The sequence below is a fragment of the Pecten maximus genome, chromosome 3, assembly GCF_902652985.1.
Source record: "Pecten maximus chromosome 3, xPecMax1.1, whole genome shotgun sequence".
NCBI lineage: Eukaryota > Metazoa > Mollusca > Bivalvia > Pectinida > Pectinidae > Pecten > Pecten maximus.
In genome coordinates, this window is record NC_047017.1 from 38982055 (window position 1) to 39004804 (window position 22750).

General features: G+C 35.0%; 1 protein-coding gene across 1 annotated transcript in view; it reads left to right on the forward strand.

Annotated features, from left to right (window-relative positions):
• The first annotated feature begins 5059 nt into the window (after window positions 1-5059).
• The window catches only part of LOC117324132 (rap guanine nucleotide exchange factor 4-like), a 150062-nt gene continuing 132371 nt past the window's right edge, over window positions 5060-22750 (forward strand). The window contains 2 exon segments of the mRNA XM_033879800.1: window positions 5060-5294; window positions 8814-8869. Coding sequence (XP_033735691.1) covers window positions 8835-8869 — 35 coding nt within the window. The 5' untranslated portion in view covers window positions 5060-5294; window positions 8814-8834.

A 22750-nucleotide genomic window follows, 5' to 3' on the forward strand; every position in this document is an offset into this window, starting at 1 on the left:
CTTTTGCCCCGGATATGATGCGGCAGGTGGCGTTACTGGTCAAGATGAAGTATGCGATTGGTCAATGTAGCGGTAAATGCAAAATGCTGATATACAGTTAAAAACGAAACAAAGTTAAGAATGAATGCAAGCTGAATAAGTGGATGCATCTTTTCAGATGACACATTGATAAAATCATATTTCTGATTCAAATGCAGTCTTATTATCATTCGGCATAGCCGTACATATAATATTCTTTTGGCAACGGATATGACGCGACATGTGGCGTTACTGGTCAAGATGAAGTATGTAATTCGTCAATGTAGCGGTAAATGCAAAAATGCGGATATACATTTAAGAACGAAACAAAGTAAATATTGAACGAAACAAAGTAAATATTGAATGGAAGTTGAATAAATGGTGCATTTTTTTCAAATGACACATTAATAAAGTTATATTCCTAATTCAAATGCAGTCTTATTATCACCCAAATGATTCAAACTGATTTGTTATCATTGCTGAAACGCATTAATTCGTTAATTTATTTCACCGGCAGTTTTACATTATAATCACCAGCATTAAAACTATGCCGTTTATCTTTTTGAAAAGAAGTATCTTGTTTCGTGCGAGTTTGATATGGCCAAAGGGAGGCAATCCTAAAAAATGGCTAAGTAGGAGAACATCCACGTTAGATATTTAAAGTACTTTTTTGCAGTATATATTGATGTAGGTGCGTTTTTCTTTTTCTTTTTTTTATTTGTTCTTGTTTTTTTCCGTTATTATTATTATTTTTTGTTAATACAGACTCAGAAGCTCACGTATTTGATACCAACGTTATCAGCAACTTAAATCACAGCAGTGAAGTGTGGGGCTTCCATAAAGTATCAAGTATTGAGAAATTACATTCAAGTTTTTGTATGAGATCATAAGGTGCAAGAAAGACACGGCAAATTTGCATTTAGTAAGAAAACTGAAGATTATCCTTGAGTATTATTAGGAAATTGATAATCTTCAATTATGGCTTCAATAAAGTTATTCAAATAAATGTGTTTTGATTAAATGCTTGTTATCAGGATATGCTTGGGAAACGAAGTGGATGATTTTTTTTTACAGAAATATTTAACAAACATATAGGTAGTCACAATTTGGAAGAAATATCGATTACATAAGTGGAATATTGAGGTAGGTTGTTAATATCAAAATATCAAGCAATAGCGAGATACTGAGGATGAGTAGAATTGTGTCGTGAAAATGCTTTAAAATCAGAAGTATTATCCCAAAAACCTTATATGTTTAAGATTTGTTCAATTAATGAGAACAGGTTTAAAACAAAATTTGATTTACGAGATAAATCAGACAATATTAACAACAACAACAACAACAACAACAACAACAACAACGACGACGACGACGACGACAAGAAGAAGAAGATATTAATTCTAACACTCACAAACTGAGTGAAAAATCACCACATACGTTTTTCATTCCTGTGATGTTTTTTCATGGTACAAGGTTGTCACATGGCCAACAACATTCTAGTTCTCGATTGGCCACCGTACAGACCAGATCTGTTCCATTTGTTCATTTTTCGGGTTAACTTGATAGAAGGGATAACGTTAGGAAACTTGTCAAGCATTTAACAAGCTGATTTGACTGTGGTAAGGACGGTCCGGTAAATAATGGACTCACTATTGTTTCCTAAAATTACATCTACCTTTTGTTAAAATTAATATATGGATGTATCTGACGAAACTCTAATTTCAAATTCAATTACTTTATTTCAAAATGCAAGAGATAGCGTATAGGGGCTAGAATATAAATACAAGTAAATATTACATCCTATTGGTGTGAGATGGCGGAAAACATCGAATAAAATACTAGATGACATCATAGCAATATTGTCAACACACAAAAAATACTGTATATATCATTATCAGTGGCTCAAAGCTGAAACAAAAAATACTGTATATATCATTATCAGTGGGCTCAAAGCAGAAACATACACGAGATTGATGAGATATTAAGTATAGTCGTAGACTTTAGAAGTAGTCCGACTTAAATAATAACGAAGATTTCTTAATTGTTTTATATTTTTGCAGACGAATAATTGTATTAATTCATAGACGGACGGACGACATAAACAATAGGGATTAATGTATTTGCTCTAACAGCTCTGAATAATTGGGAACAGCGAAATAAATCGGGTTTCATCCTCGACGTCATTAACAGAGTGAACACCGTCGTCTGCCTGTTTCTATACCGTATGTCCTGTTTCTATACCGTGTGTCCTGTTTCTATACTGTATGTCATGTTGCTATACCGTATGTCCTGTTTCTATACTGTATGCCCTGTTTCTATACCGTATGTCCTGTTTCTATACTGTATGTCATGTTTCTATACCGTATGTCCTGTTTCTATACTGTATGTCCTGTTTCTATACCGTATGTCATGTTTCTATACCGTATGTCCTGTTTCTATACCGTATGTCCTGTTTCTATACTGTATGTCCTGTTTCTATACTGTATGTCCTGTTTCTATACCGTATGTCATGTTTCTATACTGTATGTCCTGTTTCTATACTGTATGTCCTGTTTCTATACTGTATGTCCTGTTTCTATACCGTATGTCCTGTTTCTATACCGTATGTCATGTTTCTATACTGTATGTCCTGTTTCTATACCGTATGTCCTGTTTCTATACTGTATGTCCTGTTTCTATACCGTATGTCCTGTTTCTATACCGTATGTCCTGTTTCTATACTGTATGTCCTGTTTCTATACCGTATGTCCTGTTTCTATACGGTATTTCCTGTTTCTATACCGTATTTCCTGTTTCTATACTGTATGTCCTGTTTCTATACCGTATGTCATGTTTCTATACCGTATGTCATGTTTCTATACTGTATATCATGTTTCTATACCGTATGTCATGTTTCTATACCGTATGTCATGTTTCTATACTGTATGTCATGTTTCTATACCGTATGTCATGTTTCTATACTGTACGAGGATATTTTGACACTTATAACTTAGTGACTTGGTAAAACTATCGTAATGATCTACGATATATTTATACAACCTATATTGAGAGGAGCTTTCTTAATTGACTGTCACTTCTTTGATAAAAAATACAAACCATGGACACACATAGAATGTACGTAGGTCCCGGAACAAACCAATAACGGAAGGTTATTTACAGCTGTATTCTACTTTTAATACTACATGTATTATACGGCTTTCGAAAATGCGCCCTTTTATAAAAATGGATTACTTATTATTCGGATGTTACACATCTGATTGACCCTATCAACAGATAAGTCGCGTGGGTTCCCGACCTAATCAAACGGTCATACATCATAACACGATATGAAGTCACTACTATCAGCAAATCAAAGTCCCCGTGTAGTGAACATGAATAACTCCGACGCTGGACGTTCCGTTTTAGAAATATACATTTTTTACTGCAAGTCCCTGTGTTAATTGAGCCAGAGGTGTCATTGCTGTGTTGTTTACCTTATGGTATTACGTGTAACCGCCACAAAAAAAAAAAAAAAAAATCAAGATTTTAGATTACACAAGGCGGTTCCAGAAATGACGACATTTCTTGAAAGAAACTCCAATAATGTGAAAACATATATATGAAAACAGATCTGTCACAGCGCACGTATCTATGGATCCCTGTCTGTACAGATCTGTCACAGCGCACGTATCTATGGATCCCTGTCTGTACAGATCTGCCACATCACACGTGTCCATGGATCCCTGTCTGTACAGATCTGTCACAGCGCACGTATCCATAGATCCCTTTTCTGAACAGATCTGCCACAGCGCACGTATCTATGGATCCCTTTCTGTACAGATCTGTCACAGCGCACGTATCCATAGATCCCTTTTCTGAACAGATCTGCCACAGCGCACGTATCTATGGATCCCTTTTCTGTACAGATCTGTCACAGCGCACGCATGGATCCCCTGTTTACGGATCTGTCACAGCGCACGTATCTATGGATCCCTTTTCTGTACAGATCTGTCACAGCGCACGTATACATAAATCCCTGTCTGTACAGATCTGTCACAACGCACGTATCCATGGATCCCTGTCTGTACATATCTGCCACAGCCAACGTATCAATGGAGCCCTTTCTCTACAGATCTGCCACACCGGCGCACGTATCCCCCTCTGTACAGATCCGCCACAACGGCGCATGTATCCTTGGATCCCTGTCTGTACAGATCTGCCACAGCGTACGTATCCGTGGATCCCTTTCTGTACATATCTGCCACACCGCACGTAGCAATGGACCGCTCCCCTTCAAGTAACGCACGAGGTGTCTCACATCATTGGATACCCACTGTTGATGATTGCACTAATTTACACTTATCACAGGCAGGTGACCCTGTTCATGTTCACGTCCGTTCAAGGAATTGAACCCCATCCGCCTAGGTGAACGGCGTGTGTATTATTGATGCCACACCGCACGTGTCCGTGGGTCCTCCGTTCTGTACACCCCATATTCCATGTTCTGTACGTACACATTGCCACACAGCACGTGTCTGCCACACCGCAGGTGTCCGTGGATTCCCAGTTCTATATTTGGCGCACTCGAGACTTTCGTTAGTAATAATCTGGTTTATATCGACCAATGAAACGCGCGCGGTGTCCTCTCTGTACCTGTACCGTCAGATTTATGGCGGCAATGGTGGAGTGAGGAGGACAGGGCTAGGTATATGTCTGTCAGACCAAGCCTTACAATCGGTCGATAAACGACAGCGGTCACTCGATAGGAGAGGACACCTGGTTTGTTTTATCACCGCGTGGCGACTATAGGAGCTATTGAACATTACATGGCGACGTACAAGTGCCTCTTCTGTTTCTTTGTGTGCATATCTACAGACTAGGAATCGTCAGCTTATTTATAAGTGACGCAAAATTTCACAAAGCGTATTTATTGATCTTTTTGTATCTTCACACGTCGCTCCTGACAGACGACATTTATTAGAGGCACATTATAGAAACACGACACATGCCGTATGGTCAGATTGGCGAGTGACGTCACAAGCCGGTGCGTGATGTGATATTAATAGATTTTCACGTGTCATGGATTTTCGACATCATTCTAAAGGCCATCTCGTTAAGCGTTATAAACATTACTTTGAATGACCTTTACATTAACACATAGACCGGCTCTGTGGCAGGTGATAACGGGGATCGCACACAGAAACTATGGTTACAGGTTCACAATGGAGTAGGTGTAGAAGAAGGGTTGTTTACATGTGTTGTCTGCCCTGTAGCGGGAGATCGGAGGAAACCCTGTGGTAAGTATAATACTGCAGCTTGCAGTAGTATGTTTTGGTACGACAACAGTTACAACATACACTGATTTCTATACATAGACAAATCTATATCATACATTAGACTGGAATATACGTGATTTTAAAAGGGTGCAGATGATCCGGTCTATAGAAATCTATGTTATGGTGTATAAAAGTATAAAAGACTGGATGAGGAAGTTGGAAATAAGTCTCTGAAACATCACTATAATTTAAATGTCTCTAATGAAATGTTTTGTTATAATACAAATGTTTTCCTATGGGTAATGTATGGTACAGTACCATAATTAAAACTTAATCTTACCATGGACCAGAGACCTATATATACGATCTGAAATGAGTTTTCATTTCATATATGAGTTAAATGAAACAAGGCTTTAGAAGTTCTTGCTTTGGGGAGCAAAAATTAAAAAAAAACTTTGAGAGGATCGAGTTTCATATAATCTTGCAATAAAATGAAAACAAAATTGTGATTCTTTTTATCACATAACTCGGAAAACTGTCATTTTGACATGTCTTATAGCAGAGACATATATAGAGAGATTGGCAGCTCTCTATTTGCCCTTATGTCTACGTGGTGGCCCCTGACCTACCCACAATCCTTTGCGGTCACTTTGTTCAGTCTTCTCCTGATGCCATAATGGATAAAACTTGAAAACCAGAAACATAATTTTCGATAATTTCTATTTGAAATCATCACCAAGATCCAATGATGTGCTTTAATTTCATTAATATCAAAGTGCAGAAGTGTCATCAATATGAAATATATCACAATTTGCTGTCAAAGTGTTCGTATTTTGAGTATGAAAGTCAAGCACACCACAGGGAAGATCGGCGGGAATCTCCAATTTACCTATGGGGTTTTCGAAAATACAGATAAATGACAACAATGTGCATGATAAGCAAGACCATATCCCATAAGTATGATAGTTTTTAGATAATGTAGTAACTTTTGTAGTGGCCTAAATAAAACGATGTGCTTTTTGTGTGTATTTAAAATTGACGATGTTTTGGTCTGACGTAATGGCGGATTAACCAGAACATGTCTAATAAGTTCCAGTACATCGATACACACATGCGCAAAGCCCGATTTACCTGTGCTCGCGTGTGTTTGATAGGGGACAGGGCGCTCTCGATAAGGGATATGCTTGAGTGGTCACGGATAAAGGGAGCCACCACTTGTACAGGAAAATAGCGATGTTACTTATCTCTGGTATATATGTCTCTGCATGCTTATAGTCAAAATGTGGAGGACTGAATCAAACAAAGACGGCCAATTGTAGTGCCATTCACAATTTATATGACGTCATATCGTTGTCCATATTATGACATCACAGCCTTTATTCCAGTCAATATAATAACACTTCAGGATATATTATACTAGTGACATTCTCAGAATAACAGGCTAATTATGTGATATTGTTATTTAGTTCTCTACCTGGATTTTACATTATGTACATGTATTTGATTATACCCCCTTTTTAGGCCTATTAACCACAAACCTATATATATCACTCATATATCTAATATAAGTCTGAGGTTAAAACGGTTCCATTGAATAAGACACATTTTCCCTATTTTATAACATACATTTTCCATTTTTTAATGTTGTCAAAAGTTTATATAGTTGAGGTTCTAAACATGAATCTTTGAAGAAATTAGCTGTTATGAGTTGTCCCCCTTTATTCAGAAACAGCACAGTGAAGGAGTCATTTCTGCCTCTTCCTAATGTTCCCCTGGGGAAAAGACATTGTCCATCTAATGGAGGCGAAAGGACATGAGAGATGGAAAGAAACAGCATAGCCAATGTATATTATCATCTTAGATTAGTTAGAGTTGGGTGTGTTGGGTGGGGTGGGGTGGGGTGGGGGTGGGGGTAACAATTGTATAGCTATATAGCTTTTAACATAAAGGGGAAATATGTCAATATATAGCCAATAGTTTCCTTTTTAAACTGGCTTAAATAAGCTGGTGTCAAATAATGACAAGCGGATGACAACGCGAGGAACCTGTGTATATAACAGAAAATTGTGCCAACAAGGCTGAAAGTTAATGTGTTTCAACTACTGTTACAGTTAAAGAAGTGTGGAAGGTTGATCAAACAAAAACATTGTGTCTCCAGTTTTGTGTTAATGAGGTTTACCCAATGTGTTTGATGCATGAAAGTTAAAGCTTGTCCTGATTGAAACAGTTCCGGTCATACTATTACAATCAGTGCCAGGCACTAGTATAGGTGGTCTGTTAAATTACATATTATGTTTAATCTCAAAATTTGGTCAGATTTTACTTAACAACAGTTTAAGGCAAAACTAATTCAGAAAAGATATAATATAGATGTTTTCTGTAGCCTAGCTGATTCAGCAGTTCTGCCTTGCACTACATACAAACAGGTGTATTAGTAATATAATCCCTCGCTGTGCAAACAAAGCTATATAGAAACCAATACTGCTTTAAGCTGCATTTATAGATTTTTAAAATGATCGTAAATTATTGAGCTTAGTTCTGTGCAAATTCTCAATTTGTAGACTTTATATGCACACATGATATATAATAACGTATACAACGATCGTCTATCTTAAATTAAGATTCTTAATTATACTGTACATTGTAACATTTGTATATACTATTGATGTATTTAATATACTGTTCATTGTAACATTTGTATATATGTACTATTGATGTATCTCATACTGTACATTGTAAACTTTGTATACTGTATACTATTGATGTATTTAATATACTGTACATTGTAACATTTGTATATACAATTGATGTATTTAATATACTGTACATTGTAACATTTGTATATACTATTGATGTATCTCATACTGTACATTGTAAACTTTGTATATACTATATTGATATATTTAATATACTGTACATTGTAACATTTGTATATACTATATTGATATATTTAATATACTGTACATTGTAACATTTGTATATACTATATTGATGTATTTAATATACTGTACATTGTAACATTTGTATATATACTATTGATGTATCTCATACTGTACATTGTAACATTTGTATATACTATATTGATATATTTAATATACTGTACATTGTAACATTTGTATATACTATTGATGTATTTAATATACTGTACATTGTAACATTTGTGTATAATTCTGATGTATTTAATATACTGTACATTGTAACATTTGTATATACTATTGATGTATCTCATACTGTACATTGTAAACTTTGTATACTGTATACTGTTGATGTATTTAATAAACTGTACATTGTAACATTTGTATATAATTCTGATGTATTTAAAGTTCACCTTTACATTTCTTTACATGTATATATTCATAATGTTTATTCACATATATTTTTGTGCGCATCAACAGAAGTAGTAATAATTATTTCCTGCTTCAATAATTAATTTCAGTTAATTAGTAAGTAAACCAACATTAAATGCATCCTATATTTCTGCCATTGACCTATCTTGTTGGTCACCTGTAAGGTATAATTAGAGGGTCCTGTATGTTTCAGGGTGGCCACAGAATCACCAACATGGTGTCCGAGTGGATAGCATGCCTCGACAAAAGGTAAGGATCCAAAATCATGCTAGTATTTAAATTAAAGTTTATTTTTACCTGCTTTAAACATCTACTAATTAACTAGGGACATGATGTGATCTTCCACCAGATTGTTATGTCGGTTACAGTGTTTTAAATGTGCCCCAGGTAGTAGGTATATGTGTTAAACCATGAACCCTTTTGGTACAGAAAGTATGTCATATTGTTTATAGGTATTCATACTTTCTTACTTGTGCAGTGGAAATTGAACATGCTTGGTTAAACTCCAGTGGTTATAGAGCATCTGTCATCAGATGTCAGAGGTCCTATGTTCTAGTCTCATCCTGGTCATTGCATTTGTTATATATGCTTGTCAACATTTTGGGAGTATGAAAGGTACGGCATTGTCCATCTGTCCAGTGTAAACTGGTTTCTTTGAAACTTTGTAAACTATATATTCATGATACATGGTTGTAGTGTATAATATTTGTTTCTCAGTATTTTATCTTCGACAGTAACTAATTAGGCTTTAATATAACCATGATACATAGTTGTGTTTCCCAGAGAGTCAATTTCATTCAAATGTTTTTGCAAAAGTTACTTTTTCCATCTGTTGGTTTCAGTAGATGTATTTGATATCTGTTCAGAGATCTACTCTGACATTTTTCTACCAATATCTTTAAAACTACATTAATATTGTAGTAGGCTTTAAAACTGGAAGGTTTATAACTAATAGACTTTAAAACTAGTAGGCTTTATAACTAGTAGGTAGGTTTTATAACTAGTAGGTAGGCTTTATAAATAGTAACTAGTAGGTTTTATAACTAGTAGGTTTTATAACTAGTAGGCTTTATAACTAGTAGGCTTTATAACTTGTAGGCTTTATAACTAGTAGGCTTTATAACTAGTAGGCTTTATCACTAGTAGGCTTTATCACTAGTAGGTAGGCTTTATAACTTGTAGGCTTTATAACTAGTAGGCTTTAAAACTGGTAGGCTTTATAACTTGTAGGTTTTATAACTTGTAGGTTTTATAACTAGTAGGTTTTATAACTTGTAGGTTTTATAACTAGTAGGCTTTATAACTAGTAGGCTTTATAACTAGTAGTGTAGGCTTTATAACTTGTAGGTAGGCTTTATAATAACTTGTAGGCTTTATAACTAGTAGGCTTTATAACTAGTAGTGTAGGCTTTATAACTAGTAGGTAGGCTTTATAACTAGTAGGTAGGCTTTATAACTAGTAGGCTTTATAACTAGTAGGTAGGCTTTATAACTAGTAGGTAGGCTGTATAACTAGTAGGTAGGCTTTATAACTTGTAGGCTTTATAACTAGTAGGTAGGCTTTATAACTTGTAGGCTTTATAACTAGTAGGCTTTAAAACTGGTAGGCTTTATAACTTGTAGGTTTTATAACTAGTAGGCTTTAAAACTAGTAGTGTAGGCTTTATAACTAGTAGTGTAGGCTTTATAACTTGTAGGCTTCATAACTAGTAGGCTTTATAACTTGTAGGCTGTATAACTTGTAGGCTTTATAACTAGTAGACTTTAAAACTAGTAGGCTTTAAAACAAGTAGGCTTTATAACTAGTAGGTATGCTTTATCAATAGTAGGTAGGCTGTATAACTAGTAGGTAGGCTTTATAACTAGTAGGCTTTATAACTAGTAGGTAGGCTTTATAAATAGTAACTAGTAGGCTTTACAACTAGCAGGTTTTAAGCTTTATAACTAGTAGGCTTTAAAACAAGTAGGCTTTAAAACTGGTAGGCTTTATATTTAGTAGGCTTGATAACTAATAGGCTTTAAAACAGGTTGGCTTTATAACTAGTAGGCTTTTATTTAGTAGGCTTTATAACTAGCAGGCTTTTAAATTATTAGGCTTTGTAACTAGTAGGCTTTATAGCTAGTAGGTTTGAAAACTAGTAGGCTATATAACTTGTAGGCTTTAAAACTAGTAGGCTTTATAACTAGTAGGTTTTATAACTTGTAGGCTTTAAAACTAGTAGGCTTTATAACTAGTAGGCTTTATAACTTGTAGGCTTTATAACTTGTAGGATTTATAACTTGTAGGCTTTACAACTAGTAGGCTTTATAACTTGTAGGCTTTATAACTAGTAGTCTTTGTAACTAGTAGGCTTTATAACTAGTAGGCTTTATAACTAGTAGGTTTTATAACGTGTAGGCTTTATAACTAGTAGGCTTTATAACTTGTAGGTTTTATAACTTGTAGGCTTTATAACTTGTAGGATTTATAACTAGTAGGCTTTATAACTTGTAGGCTTTATAACTAGTAGGTTTTATAACTTGTAGATTTTATAACCATGATATATAGTTGTATATCCCCGACAAGCATTTTGATCCTAGTACTTCTGCAAAAGATTGTCTTTTTTTTAGTATTTGAGTTCTGTCTGTTGTTTCCAACAGCTTTTAACAGCTTTTTATGAAACTGTGTAACTGTATGCTTTATACTCATGATATAAAGTTAGGTTTTCCTGCATGTGTACAGCATTTTGATGAGATTATCACTCGTCAGCTGACAGGTTGTAAGGCCGTATGGCTGTATGGCTGTATGGCTGTAAGGCTGTATGGCTGTATGGCTGTAAGGCTGTAAGGCTGTATGGCTGTATGGCTGTATCACTCGTCAGCTGACAGGTTGTAAGGCCGTATGGCTGTATGGCTGTATCACTCGTCAGCTGACAGGTTGTAAGGCCGTATGGCTGTATGGCTGTATGGCTGTATCACTCGTCAGCTGACAGGTGGTAAGGCCGTATGGCTGTATGGCTGTTTCACTCGTCAGCTGACAGGTTGTAAGGCCGAATGGCTGTATCACTCGTCAGCTGACAAGTTGTAAGGCCGTATGGCCGTATGGCTGTATGGCTGTATCACTCGTCAGCTGACAGGTTGTAAGGCCGTATGGCTGTATGGCTGTATGGCTGTATCACTCGTCAGCTGACAGGTTGTAAGGCCGTATGGCTGTATGGCTGTATGGCTGTATCACTCATCAGCTGACAGGTTGTAAGGCTGTATGGCTGTAATAGACTATAGTGGACATAAACCCTGTTAAATAATAAATAGAACAATAAAATATTCTTTCATTTCAATGTTTGTATTCATTTGTTAGAATAATGCATTTCGTTTTGGTATAGAAGAACACATGTTATTGTTCCCATAGTAACTTTTGTTCCCCACCTGCTACTCTACAATTTTATCATAATTATATCATATCAAGGATAACACTTCTATTAGGATTATACAATGTATTTTATACAAAGTCACTAAATTGGGAAAAAAAAGAATTGTAATTCTGAACGTGTCTCACATACAAGCTAGCTTCCAATCAACCAATGGTACATCTTAATATGTCACATAAATGCTATAGCTCTCGTGGGCCAGTTTAAGTAGTCCAGTAAAAATCTTTTCGGTCAGTTTTTAGCGAGTTATTTAGACATTAAGAGTGAAGACTCCAGCTGGCTGATGTACACGTAGGACTGTATGTATTATAGCTTTAAAATCTTTTTCAAAAATGAACTACAGTACCCTTCTTTAGTGCAATTTTAATACTGTTTTTTTTTTTGCTGGAAACATAGCAATAACAATATATATTGAAAATACAGAAATAAAATTTGGATCAGCAGTGATCAGTCAGAAACTGTCCATCTGGTATTTGTACAATTACTTATCACTGCAAGTATTTCTCATGGCATGATTGAACATCATCAAATAAAAAGGAAATTCCTGAGGCAATAGGTGATTGATATAAAACTACCATATTGTTTAAGTGTAAACACTATTTCTGTAACATCAGTACAGTGTACTCGCACAAATTCTCAATCTGTGATCTGAAGGTAGGTGTAATTAGGAGCATGCAGTGTTGCAAGGTAATTAAGGGGGCATATGATAATCTTTTGGGGTACCAAGGGGTATATAACTGATGTATTAGGGTGCAGACCAATTAAAGAGACATTAATTATCTTTTGGAAACAAAAGATCATTTAGCTGTTGGGGAAACCAATTAAGGGCTGTAATTATCTGTTTGGTAAACAAAAGATCATTTATTATCTGTTGCGGAAACCAAGGGCAATATTTTCTATTGGGTAAACAAAAGATCATTTATCTGCTGGGGAAACCAATTAAGGGCAGTAATTATCTGTTGGGTAAAAAAAAGATCATTTACATGTATTATCTTTTGGGGGTTACCAAGGGCTGTAATTATCTGTTGGGTAAACAAAAGATCATTCATTATCTTTTGGGGGTTACCAAGGGCTGTAATTAACTGTTGGGTAAACAAAAGATCATTTATTATCTGTTGGGGAAACCAAGGGCTATATTTTCTATTGGGTAAACAATTAAAAGATCATTTATTATCTTTTAGGGGTTTACCAAGGGCAGTAATTATCTGTTGGTAAACAAAAGATCATTTATTATCACTTGGGCGTAACCACGATGTTGGGTCTACAAAGTCTTCTCTTATAATGCTTCATTTATTGGACCAGTGAGGCAGCACTGGCTTGAAAACCTTTGGTTTGCCAAGAATATTCATATTTTCATCAACCAAACAAAATGCTTCTTATTAATGAATTTCTTAATTCATCTTGATAAAGCAGTATACCAAGAGGGCTGTTCCCATGTGAATTGGCATAGTTTGTTATCTGCCACTTTGCCAAGCAAACCAAAGAACATATAAAATGATGTTTCTGATTGGTCAGATTTTCCGTAGGCATTTTCTATGGAACCACTGAGATGTTCTGGATTTTGTTCATTAATAATTCATGAATTAAAGGCATTTTGTGCAAGTGCCCTCACAGGATTGATTGAAACCATGTGAATACAGATCAGATGGGTACAGACAATATTGCAGTTCTGTGGGCATTGTAATATTTCTTATCTGTTGGGAATAGCTACTTATTAAAGTTTAACAATGCAAAGTCCAGAGTGACACCTTGATCATTAGTATGTGTGAGTTGCTAAGGTGTGGATCTGCTAAATCATCCAAATGTGTTATAACTACAGACCTGTTTTATTTCGAGCATACAACCTTGTACAACACACAGAGTTTTTTTGTGAGGATTAATTGCAGCTATAAATCTAGAAGTCTGCTGTCATGTTTTATTTATAGATATTGAATTAATGAAATAATTGTAAAACATGATACAAATCTTAACATCCCACAAATATCCTGTACAAAGCTGCTGACAACTCTAGACCTTTACTATATTAAACTGTTGACAACTTTAGACCTTTACTGTATTAAACTGTTGACAACTCTAGACCTATACTGTATTAAACTGTTGACAACTCTAGACCTATACTGTATTAAACTGTTGACAACTCTAGACCTATACTGTATTAAACTGCTGACAACTCTAGACCTATACTGAATTAAACTGTCGACAACTTTAGACCTTTACTGTATTAAACTGCTGACAACTCTAGACCTTTACTGTATTAAACTGCTGACAACTCTAGACCTATACTGTATTAAACTGCTGACAACTCTAGACCTATACTGTATTAAACTGCTGACAACTCTAGACCTTTACTGTATTAAACTGTTGACAACTCTAGACCTATACTGTATTAAACTGCTGACAACTCTAGACCTATACTGTATTAAACTGCTGACAACTCTAGACCTTTACTGTATTAAACTGCTGACAACTCTAGACCTTTACTGTATTAAACTGCTGACAACTCTAGACCTATACTGTATTAAACTGCTGACAACTCTAGAACTTTACTATATTAAACTGTTGACAACTTTAGACCTTTACTGTATTAAACTGTTGACAACTCTAGACCTATACTGTATTAAACTGCTGACAACTCTAGACCTATACTGTATTAAACTGTTGACAACTCTAGACCTATACTGTATTAAACTGCTGACAACTCTAGACCTTTACTGTATTAAACTGCTGACAACTCTAGACCTATACTGTATTAAACTGTTGACAACTCTAGACCTATACTGTATTAAACTGCTGACAACTCTAGACCTATACTGTATTAAACTGCTGACAACTCTAGACCTTTACTGTATTAAACTGCTGACAACTCTAGACCTTTACTGTATTAAACTGCTGACAACTCTAGACCTTTACTGTATTCAACTGCTGACAACTCTAGACCTTTACTGTATTAAACTGTTGACAACTACCTTTACTGTATTAAACTGTCGACAACTCTAGACCTAGACCTTTACTGTATTCAACTGCTGACAACTCTAGACCTAGACCTTTACTGTATTAAACTGCTGACAACTTTAGACCTTTACTGTATTAAACTGCTGACAACTACCTTTACTGTATTAAACTGTCGACAACTCTAGACCTATACTGTATTAAACTGTTGACAACTTTAGACCTATACTGTATTAAACTGTCGACAACTCTAGATCTATATACTGTATTAAACTGTTGACAACTATAGACCTATACTGTATTAAACTGCTGACAACTCTAGACCTATACTGTATTAAACTGCTGACAACTCTAGACCTATACTGTATTAAACTGCTGACAACTCTAGACCTATACTGTATTAAACTGCTGACAGCTCCTGGTGACAATTCTAATTTACTTAACTTCTGACAGCTACTAGTTACAAGTCTTCTCTGCTAAAGTTCTGACAACTACTGCTAACAAGTCTAAATCTACTAAACTTCTGACAGCTAGTGGTGACAATTCTAATCTACTTAACTTCTAACAGCTCCTGGTGACAACTCGATCCTATTAATCTTCCTTAGAGCTACTGCTAACAAGTCTACTCTGCTATATTTCTGACAGCTACTGCTAGTGATTCTAATCTATTGAACTTCTGTCTGCTACTGCTAATACGTCTAAGCTACTATATATAAGTTTCTGACAGCTACGTATACTGTGGCACGCTGTTACTGTTACAATTCTAATCTACTGAACTTCTGACTGTTACTTATGACAAGCCTAACTCTACTAATTTTATTTAATAGAAATGACTTGAATTTAGTTTGAATGCTGATCAGAATAACTCCATTTTCACAAATAAGGAACTTGAACACAAAATTTGCTTTGCACCGTAACCACAGCCCTATACATTAAGAAGTGTTTTGTTCATGATAGTGGCTAGAGAAACAACACTATTTTAGGAACATAGCTGACCTACAGACATTATATGTACCAAACTGTAACGCTTAATATATCACATTAGTATTGATAGTATTTTCAGGCTAAAATGTACAGCAGAGAATATGGGACTCTCGGTCAATCTCAATCCTGGTCAAAAACCTGATGGTTAGATTGGGATCAATGACATACATTGTCGTGTACAGCTGAATGTGTGAAGGGTTATACTGCCCCCGGGAAAGTCTAATGTAAGTTGACATCTCCAATCTTCCGTCTTGGTGGCTGCTGCAATTGGTTTTCAAATGTTAAACCACTAGTCAATTAGTTGGCTGGCCACAAAGAGGCTATGCATTTATTCATGATGGACAGATCTATAACTTTACAGACAGTCTATAGAGAAAAAACTAATTGCTGTGTAATGGCCATTTGACTGAACTAAAGTATGATGAAGGTGATGGTAATACATACCAATTTAGTTGATACTTGCATACTTTACAACATTGTACAACACAGAACATTATACTAGCTGTACAAGCATTTTGTACAACATTGTATAACACAGTAACTAAACCACACTAGCTGTACAACAATACTGTACAACATTGTATAACACAGTAACTAAACCATACTAGCTGTACAAGCATATTGTACAACATTGTATATCACATTAACTAAACCATACTAGCTGTGCAACCATACTGTACAACAGTGTATATCACAGTAACTAAACCAATATACTAGATGTACAACCATACGTTACAACATTGTACAACACAGTAACTAAACCATACTAGCTGTACAACCATATCATACTCTACAACCATATACTGTACAAGCATATAAAACTGTACAACATTATACAACACATGATCACTTAGCCATACAGTACAAGCACTAGTACTGTAGAACATCTCATAACACAGCCATACTAGCTGTACAACCATACTGTACAGCCATACTGTACAGCCATACTGTACAACCTTACTGTAATGCTACATCTTAGTAATCAATATCTTATTTAAAATGTACATATTGCAGTATGTGACAATAATTTGACACACTGAAAAATCTTTATTGATTTGATCTTGAGTATTAATTACAAAGGCTAATCGTTTTATCTCAATTCTTCATTGGTGGTTTTTAAATTCAACTCAATTCTGTTCTTCCCCTGAATACATGATTATAGTAGTTTGAAGTTGATTTGATGAAAATTCCTCAATTTCCATGAAACCTTTCAATTATTCATCAGTTTAAACAGTAGATATGTGTTAAAGAGTTATTTATAAGATTTATAAAAAAAAACTTACACTCGTGTTTGTGAATAAAATTGATGCAACTAATATCAGATTAGTACAGAAAATCTGCCAAACCCTGCTGCTGTGTACCCACACTGGAATATTTAGCCATGCCTCCTCCGCTTCATTTAGATGTTGGGTGTCATAAAGATATGAAATATCCTGGCCAGAGCATATAACTTATAAAGTTAAGGTTTGTCAATGATGCCATTGATGGGAATTATATATAACTTATAAAGTTATAGGTTTGTCATTGATGCCATTGATGGGGATTATACATAACTTATAAAGTTAAGGTTTGTCAATGATGCCATTGATGGGAATTATATATAACTTATAAAGTTAAGGTTTGTCATTGATGCCATTGATGGGAATTATATATAACTTATAAAGTTAAGGTTGGTCAATGATGCCATTAATGGGAATTATACAAATACTGTCTGAAAATTTGTGGTTGCAAATTTAAAAGAGCACACTAGACCCTGTCTACACCTTCTACTTACCAGTCTGGAGTGAATATCATTAACATTTTGAAATAAACTCACACCTACCAACTTTGTTTATACCAACAAATATACCAACTAATTCATTTATTCATATATATATGTATATATATAACCAATCCAACAAGTCAAATACATGTATACCAATTCGACTAACCATCCAAATCTATAAACTAACTAACCAATCAAATCCATAAACCAACAAACCAATCAAATCCATAAATCAACTAACCAATCAAATCTATATACCAACTAACCAATCAAATCCATATACCAACTAACCAATCAAATCCATATACCAACCAACCAATCAAATCCATATACTGACCAACTAATCAAATCTATATACCTGGTACAAACCTCAATTAAGCAATCAAATAAAATGCACTATTCAATGTACAATTCAATAGGAAGACCGTAGCTGATTCAAGAAAAAAGGGGCCGTAGGGTAACCAAGGTTTAAACCCTGTTAATCTGGAACAAACTAAAGTTATTTATTACTCTTATGTAATACTTATATAGGTAATACCTAGCTGTATATTAATTCAATATTAACTCAATTGAACTACTAATATGATCCAGCAATAAACCCATACCTTTTGATAATAGCCCTCAGAAGTCTCAGTAAGAACATTAATAGCCCTCTTTCCCCTTCCCCATGCACCCTAGGTTTATTTTGGGATAAATATAGGATCAATTGCACCAGACACCTATAGACAACTGTTATGTTTAGATTTAGAAAGGCCTTAGTTCGGAATGTATTGTCCAATTTACAGATTTCCGATGCTGTTGTAGCAGTTTATTTTGGGAGCTTTCAAGCACTCTTTACCTGAGGAAGGGCCTTTGATATTTAGATCAATTGCATGTCTTCAGCTTTGAGAGCTTGAAAACCTTGTTTTGATCCAGTTTGGCATAGTCAAAGATCAATATCCCAATCCAGTTTCATCATCGCTCTTAATTTTGTTAAATCTTCATAATTAGATATTTTTAAATAACTAACAATAATTTGTTGGACACTCTAAGCTGACTTGGAAGCTCCAATGTAATATATCTTTGTTAAACAACTCTAAAAGGAACTGTTTTGCTGGAAGTTAGCTGCATTGAAGATGCACAGTTATAAATCAGAGTTGACATAAATGTACAGATATTGGGTAGTGTTTTGTTATTCTCAGAACTCCGATCCCTCATTGTCAGCAGGTTCTGTAGGGAATTAGCCTTATCAATATTGATGCAGACAAGAATGCCTGATTAAGTTTTTAAAATGATGATATTTACAGCTGAAGTAACTTTGTAATGGTAGTGAGAACATACTGGCGCCAGCAAACAATGACATAGTTCTGTATTCTTACCATTTGTATATAATGTATTGTTAGGATCTTCTATGTGCTATGAACATGTATGTTGTCATGGGTACAGGATATTAACCAAACACAAAATGGCATTGTTCGTCTGTCTGGTATAGTTCAGTAAGCATTTAATGTCGATGTCAGGAGAGGAAAATTCAAATGACTATAAATACATCGTAGGACATTTGGCATTACAGTTGTATATAGTACGTTACATACTGTATATTTTCATGTATATATAATACTGAATATTTGACACTGAAGTATTAAAATTCAAATTACTGGTTGTGTAATTGTTCGAAATTTACATTAAGCCACGCTGATGTCAACATAAAGTTCTGTCAATTGCTATATCTGTGTACAACAATTATTGCCTACTTACATGTAAAAGAGGATAGAGTATACTAGAACATGTAGTGGTAGGGAGTCCGTCTGAGAGCAAGAGGTTGCTCAGTTTGAGCACCTGGAATTCCAGGTAGGATATTTTTCAATCACTAATCCTTCGTTAAAGATGCAACATATTGCTGACAGCATACACTTGTCAAAAATGCATTTAATGACACCCAATGTATAGAAATATACCTAATTAAAACCAACAAATGATACCTAAAGTATAGAAATACATATATCTTATTCGATCTACGTCACACCAGCAAACGGAAATATAATTACAGCATCCTAAAAATGATTACTTATAAGCCTGAAAGTTATAGTCATTCCAAATATAGCGGTGAAAAACAAGAGATTTTTCTATGGCAGTTTTTTGAATGATTTAGATTAAACTTAAAATATTATGATAATTATTGAAATCCTTATAAATTTAGAAACATGTTTAGATATTTTTTAATCACATTATGTAATATAGTCAGATCTTTCTTTAATATTCGCTATGTTGTGTTGATGCGATCATGATAAAATAAATTCTGCTTTGGATAATTTATCAAGTTTACAAATAATTGAACTTCCATTGAACAATTGGTAACGTCCATTTATTCCTGAAAGGGTAGATTACTGAGTAGTTCATCGTGCTAAAACATCATTGGCTTTAATTGGCTTCTTAATGGCCAACATTTAATAGTCGTTTAACTACGATGAGGAAAACCTTAGCTTAATATAATTTCAAAATTCAAAACGAAATCATGGTAAAAGAGAAGTACGTGACTCCCATGGTCAGTCTGAGAGACTGGTCATTATACTAGCCGCTCAGAGCGGTTCACAATACTGCTTTACAGGAATATAGCCATCTAAGAGCAGTTCACAATAGTATATAACAGCAATATATAGCCATCTCAAAGTGGTTTACAATACTGTATACCAATAATATAGCCGCTCAGAGCGGTTCACAATAGTGTATATAACAGCGATATATAGCCATCTCAAAGTGGTTTACAATACTGTATACCAATAATATAGCCGCTCAGAGCGGTTCACAATAGTGTATATAACAGCGATATATAGCCATCTCAAAGTGGTTCACAATACTGTAAACCAATAATATAGCCGCTCAGAGCGGTTCACAATAGTGTATATAACAGCGATATATAGCCATCTCAAAGTGGTTCACAATACTGTATACCAATAATATAGCCGCTCAGAGCGGTTCACAATAGTGTATATAACAGCGATATATAGCCATCTCAAAGTGGTTCACAATACTGTATACCAATAATATAGCTGCTCAGAACAGTTCACAATTTAATGCTTTATAACAGGAATATAGCTATTTAAAAGTTCTAATTGATAATATATATACTTGATGCTCAGTATTATTATGAAGGGAACATGAAACCTGTTTGTGCTAGTTACATTACCATTTAGAGATAAAGTCATGATCTGTATGTATAGAGGCATTCACTTGTACTAAGCATCTTAAGTAACACATACATCACAAAATGATTCTGTCCAGATCAATCGGACAGCTTGGTAAGACCAACTGCCGTGATAGATAATGGCTTACTCTGATAGGCTATCATTGTAATCTGATATCCCGCACAAGAAAGTACAATACAAATATTTGTAATGGACCATCACAGTCTTTCTGGATAATGGACAGTCTGGATTATTTCTGATTTTTGTCACGCAGAATACTCAAGTCCCTGGTTATATTTCATTTTGATAAGTGGGAAGTCTCAAAGCTCTGATTTACCGAGCTCAAGATGAATTTGACTTATGACTGGAAGTAAGCCCACCTGTTTGGTGGCTGTAAGACAAGATTTGCCTTTGGTATCCTCCAATTAGTGTTAAGTTCATCACCTGACAATCCCATTGATTTTCTATTTAATCTGATGTCTTGATCGGAATCTGAACCATTAACCTTATAGGGAAGTGTCAACTATACTTCATTAAAAAGGCACAGGATCTGATGGGTTATCACTGTAATGATACAACAGTCTGGGTTAACTACAGGCTTTAATCCTAACAATTGCTTATCTCATTATCAGAGTTAGATGTACCTTAATGGCTGTAGAAATATTTCTATATTTAAAGCTATGTAATTAGAAAAATTTATAGATTTGTTCAAATAAATCACCTTGATATAGGTACAAAATCACAGGGATAAAATAAAACCAGACATCAACATGCTTTCTTTAATTTAAATATCTATTTTTTCTTATTTTCAAATTTCCAACTGGTGAGCCAGGTCCTACATTAGTATAGTTAACAATGTACTGGTGAGACAGGTCCTACACTAGTATAGTTAACAATGTACTGGTGAGACAGATCCTACACTTGTATAGCTAACAATGTAATGGTGAGACAGGTCCTACATTAGTATATAGTTAACAATGTACTGGTGAGATAGGTCCTACACTAGTATAGTTAACAATGTACTGGTGAGACAGGTCCTACACTAGTATAGTTAACAATGTACTGGTGAGACAGGTCCTACACTAGTATAGTTAACAATATACTGGTTAGACAGGTCCTACACTAGTATAGTAAAACAATGTACTGGTGAGACAGGTCCTACACTAGTATAGTTAACAACGTACTGGTGAGACAGGTCCTACACTAGTATAGTTAACAATGTATTGGTGAGACAGGTCCTACACTAGTATAGTTAACAATGTACTGGTGAGACAGGTCCTACACTAGTATAGTTAACGATGTACTGGTGAGACAGGTCCTACACTAGTATAGTTAACAATGTACTGGTTAGACATGTCCTACACTAGTATAGTTAACGATGTACTGGTGAGACAGGTCCTACACTAGTATAGTTAACAATGTACTGGTGAGACAGGTCCTACACTAGTATAGTTAACAATGTACTGGTGAGACAGGTCCTACACTAGTATAGTTAACAATGTACTGGTGAGACAGGTCCTACACTAGTATAGTTAACAATGTACTAGTGATACAGGTCCTACACTAGTATAGTTAACAACATACTGGTGAGACAGGTCCTACACTAGTATAGTAAACAATATACTGGTGAGACAGGTCCTACACTAGTATAGTTAACAATGTACTAGTGATACAGGTCCTACACTAGTATAGTTAACAACATACTGGTGAGACAGGTCCTACACTAGTATAGTTAATAATGTAATGGTGAGACAGGTCCTACACTAGTATAGTTAACAATGTACTGGTGAGACAGGTCCTACACTAGTATAGCTAACAATGTACTGGTGAGACAGGTCCTACACTAGTATAGTTAACAATG